General features: G+C 39.5%; 1 protein-coding gene across 7 annotated transcripts in view; it reads right to left on the bottom strand.

Moving 5' to 3' along the window:
- The window catches only part of LOC122244191 (uncharacterized), a 32,850-nt gene that overhangs the window by 27,473 nt on the left and 377 nt on the right, over positions 1–5,000 (bottom strand). For 6 of the 7 annotated variants that reach the window (XR_015191179.1, XR_006222430.2, XR_015191177.1 and 3 more), the window contains exon 2: positions 1–497. This exon is cut by the window's left edge and continues 51 nt beyond it. Coding sequence is in view for 3 of the 7 variants with exons in the window: in XM_043002036.2 (XP_042857970.1) it covers positions 1–497 (497 nt within the window). In the remaining 4 variants the exon portion in view is untranslated. Of the gene's footprint in view, positions 498–4,934 lie in introns of all 7 variants that reach the window. The other variant, XM_043002038.2, reaches the window with a different exon arrangement.

Genomic DNA, 5,000 nt, shown 5'->3' with positions numbered 1-5,000 from the left:
CGAGATCTTCTACTTCGCGAGTGAGATCGCTTCTTACTACGTGACCGTGAGCGAGATCTTCTGGATCGAGATTTCTTTTTAGATGATGAAGAACTAGATTTCCTTTCTTTACTGGTGTCCACTTCCCTCTGCTTACTCTTACTACGACTACGAGATGCCACTTTACCCTCAGCTTCACCACTCCTGCTGCGCGAGCGTCTCTTTTCTGCTGCCTCACCACTCCACTCTATCATTTCCTTATCCTCTGGAGTCCTCGAGTGACTGGACCCTTTCTGCCCTCTGTTTTCTTCTGTGTCCGATTCCCCTCTCATCCCATTCTCCCTTCCCTCCACCGAGTCCTCTCTATCGGACATATTCTGCCGATTTGACCTCTGATCTCCTGGGGATGCTGACCTGGAGTGGGATCTTGACCTGCGATCATAATTACCCCCATCGCTGTCGTCCTTTTCATGCCTGACCCCATTTTCTTCTTCCGAGTCAGACGACATTGTGTGTCTCTGTAAAAGATACCAAAATTTTATACTGAAATGCAAGATGAAATGGAAATTCTTTCACACAGGAACAAACACTTCCAACCATGTAATTCTGATGTAGAAGTGCTCCACAGTATTGCTTACTAATACCTTTAATAATACTTTTAATTGAAACAAACTTTTGTATTTTGAAAAGTAAGCAGAAAAATGGGATCCAAACTTTTCCAGCACCGCACTCATAATTCTAGTGGATATTGTCACTTACGCCCACTCATTGTCCTTTCAATCTAGTTCTCCCAAAGACGAATGCTATGGTTCATAATGAACTGTGAAAGTAGTTAAGTGTTATACCAATAGATGTACAAGAAATTTGATAAAAGCTTTACTGGGCTAGTAAAACTTCCAAGATGGTGCAATGGCTAAGGGCAGGAAGTTGCCCACAAAGCCTGAGAGGGATCTGGACTAACAAAGTCAGAGAAAGGGAGTCTGGCATACCACACTGATGCAAAATAGCTTTCATCAGATAAAAGAGGTTAGGACCACTACCTGGTCCCTTCATCTGTCACACAACATAATACTTTGAATATAATAATAACAATAACCCTAATTGTAATTATCATCACTGTAATTACTATGATTATCTACTATGCTACTAATAATAGTAAACGTTTACATCTTCAGCATCCTCAATATCAAATATATAGAAAGGTCTACCTGTATCATGATAACAGGTTCAATTTGCTCCCATATTGTGGTTTGCAACAGAGCAAATGAAAACATTTACCTCACTACTATTTTTGTGTACCTTTACGAATTCCCTGAAAATTATGATTACTTGGAATGTTTGTTCAAAGATTTTCCCAGAACAAAATCCCAGCCCTGAATTAACCACAAGGCATAAGAATTCCTTCGGTACTTCAGAAAAGACAGCCAATACAGTTTTTACCACTGCTGGATTTAAATTGGACCATGATGCAGATGTTGCAGCTGAACCAGGGCCCATGAAAAGGGGACCACACCCACCCACCCAAACACACATTCCTTTGTAATAATACTAGTCTCTCGTTTATGTTTGTCATCATTTTGTGATTTACTTTCTTGTGATGCTTATGTGTCATGTAACAAGGTTTATCAATGTTGTAATAGATTAAAATTGTAGTAAAAGTGTCCATATCAGCTCATTATGTTTTTTTCAATCACATGTGAAAGAAGTATCAAAATCTTATGGGAGGATTTTTCATATTTGTTTACTGTCGTAAGGTGACACAAAAAAATACTATCCCAACAATAAAATCATAATGGAATGGGGATTTGTACAGGGGCACATTGCAAATCCTACACATGGACTCGGTCTTCTTACTCCTCTCATTCCGCCTACACATCTACCGTCACATACATCATGAAGCCCGGCATCACAACCAAAACTCAAACTTTGAGTGCGTCATGAGACTTATCCACAACAGGGTACTCTCGCCTTATCTGCATAGTCCATAAATCTTCACTGTCCAATTTCAACTATCAAACTGACCAGAATGGTACTTTTACATACTTGAATAGGGACAGGGATCGTATTTTCCTAAAAACATTATTACATGCTGCCATGCGTATGATGTGTTTCCTGGGTGACCTGTACCATCTTCCAAAAAAGTCTTTTTTTCCTTTACCCTGTAACACCTGATGATCCCATCTGTCAGACCAATAATTGTTGGTAACTAATGATAGGTTGTGCGCAAGTCATAATTTTTTTTTATGATTTAAGCTATCCATAAATACCAGTGCCACAGGTGTTGCTCACAGACATAGAAATAAAATATATATCAAAATAACCCATTAACACTGGGTGACAAGATATCACATCAAGTGGTAGTAGGACCATATATATAGCTACTTTGTCATGGTTGTCCTTCTGGCCACAAGCAGCCACAAATGTTTAAAATTCTATTTATTACAAGAAATAAACAGAAAAGAAAATATAAAGCTATTCATTACTTAACCCATTAGCAGCAGATGGCATGATTTGCTGCAGAGGCAGAGTCAGTCATAGACGCGGATGGCACCATGCCAGACATGTTAAACAGCCATCCGATTGCACAGACCTTTTTTTTAATACCACGACCAATGGGTTAAACTACCATACTCTTTCACTGTCTGACTGTAATGTATTTACACCATACATAAGTTGTTAACCCATTCCCGACAGGGGAATTCTAGCCTTGAATGTCCAAATGCCGGGGCGTTCGAATTATTAGGCCTAAATCAATTGAATGGCTGGCACAATACTGTGCCGCCCGGCAACTGGGCTTTTGAATGCGCGGTACACATGCTGTACCACCCGTCCTGTGTGGGTTAAAGAAATGTCTTATACTACTAGGAACTTATCAAAAAGAAATGTGGGAATCCAAAATACTTTCTCTGTAAGAAACTATTCAATGCTTCTTATGCTATATGATTCCCAGTAAAAAAAAATGTTGTAAAATTAAGTTTGTGTTACAAGGATTCCTCTACTGACAATTCTGTACTAAAGATGCAAATATTGCCCAAAAGGCATCCATGGTCATAGTTTGATATGTGCAAGAACCATCAATACTACAGTGCCTGGGAAATCAAAACAACCTCACCTAAATCCAAATATAATGTGTTTCCAAAGTGACAGTGTTTACTGTTTATGGTGACTATTTCTTTGAGTGGATTTAGAAGAAAAACATAATTCTGCTTTAGGTCCCTCTTGAGTAAGACAGAGGAAAAAATAGACCTAGCACTGACTATGTCTACCAAGAACAGTCATACCTTCACAGAGTAGATTAGACAGTTCTTATCCTGTTTTGAGAGGCTTCAGGGAACTTTCTTTAGTTTTTATTGAAAAATTCCAGTTAAATCTATTCCACCCATTTGAAAATCTTTCCTAGCACATACATTTTTTTCTACAAAACTGATGAAATCTAAGATACTACATTCAAATCTAGTCCATTACAATATTGAGAAATCCTGTCAGAGGGCACATAAATCCCTCGTAACATAGTAAAACAGACACAAACAATGCAGTAGTTTTAGTGTGAACATGGCAGAACCACACACTGATGAAGAATGCTGGACTGATTACCATAGAGTACACACATTGATGACACATTCCGCAGCAATATCATAAATAGGGAACCAATTAGAGTGTTACCCTGCTTGGATGTCTGTTGGTCTTTGCCACAGCACTGGTATCTGCAGAGGCAACAGTATTTGTTTTGCATTTAATATGTGGGTAACTTTGACAAAAAATTCATATTTTATATTTATATGCTTTATAAAGCTCTATAATTAACATAAGTCTATGTATTTCAATTAAAATCCTTAATCTTCTTCTAAAGTAACCAATCACTTCCCATCCAACCAATGAATATAGGGGTCTCTAGGTGGGTGGAAACTAATCATTTAATTTGTGATAAATTTTGTCTCGTGTATAATAAATAGGCACAAATCATATGGTTTTCTTACGACTTACTCAACCTATGGCAAACCGTGCGCTAAGTGATCACAGTTGCCTCCATGTCTGTCAAAGTTATAATAACAAGATCAGCAACCATCTTCCTCATATATTCGGACAGGATGAGGCTCAGACTGGTTCCTCACTCAACTTTAATATTCTTAGGTGCATCACTGATATAAATGCTATATTGCATCCAATTCATAAATCACACACACACACACACTTCTTCCCACAACCACTTACAACTGACTCTCACTTTCTGAAACCCCAAACAACGAGCAACATGAAAAGCTCTTTGCTTATAACTGGCTTATTGATTTAAGAATAGTTTCGACTTATTTGCCTGACGCTGCAAAGACAATAAATACATGTAACCTCCATTTGCGAGACCTCTCCTGGCGCGATGCCACACAGTGCAACTCAGAGCACTTTACACCTACCCTTTACTTCTTTAATTTCAACTTGAATCAGAAATAACACAAGACGTCATGAATAATAAAAAATACCAGAGAAAGGTCCGAAGCTTTGTCTTTCTTCCAACGTTACAAGGTTCACTTTTCAATTTAAGTAAGTCTGCAGCTGTAATTACACTGTCATAAACACAAACTATACTTTCTTCACTTCCCCAAAACAGCATTTCAAGCATAACAAGCACAGACACACAATCCTTTCCAACAATATTTTTTCTTGTCTGAAATTGTTTACTTTTCCCCCCAAACACATCTGTCACTCCACATCTTGTCACCGAACACAAAAAATCCTGCGAGAAACTCTTCTGAATCCTTCCAAAAAACGCGAGGCATCGCTAAAAGGGAGGAGGGCATAGAGGCAAGAACTGCATCCAAGCAGCAGCGCCTTGCAAGCAGTCATGCAGTCTCTCCCCCAGCGAGTCATGCACACCAAAACACCCAGACACAACTCCTCCATCCATCTCCCTTCCCCCACGTCCTCCCTCCCCCGCCTCCTCATCTCGGCCGTTTCCTCACCTTCAGGATGCCGCGGGAGGACGCCAAGGGCCCGAGGGCAGGCGGCACAGGTGAGGGATTGCAAGT

This window comes from Penaeus japonicus, unplaced genomic scaffold, assembly GCF_977035675.1.
Source record: "Penaeus japonicus unplaced genomic scaffold, GWHDUDI00000001_assembly GWHDUDI00000007, whole genome shotgun sequence".
Classification (NCBI taxonomy): Eukaryota; Metazoa; Arthropoda; class Malacostraca; order Decapoda; family Penaeidae; genus Penaeus; species Penaeus japonicus.
The sequence above is the reverse complement of the archived record's forward strand: the minus strand, read 5'-3'. Positions and strand labels throughout refer to the sequence as shown.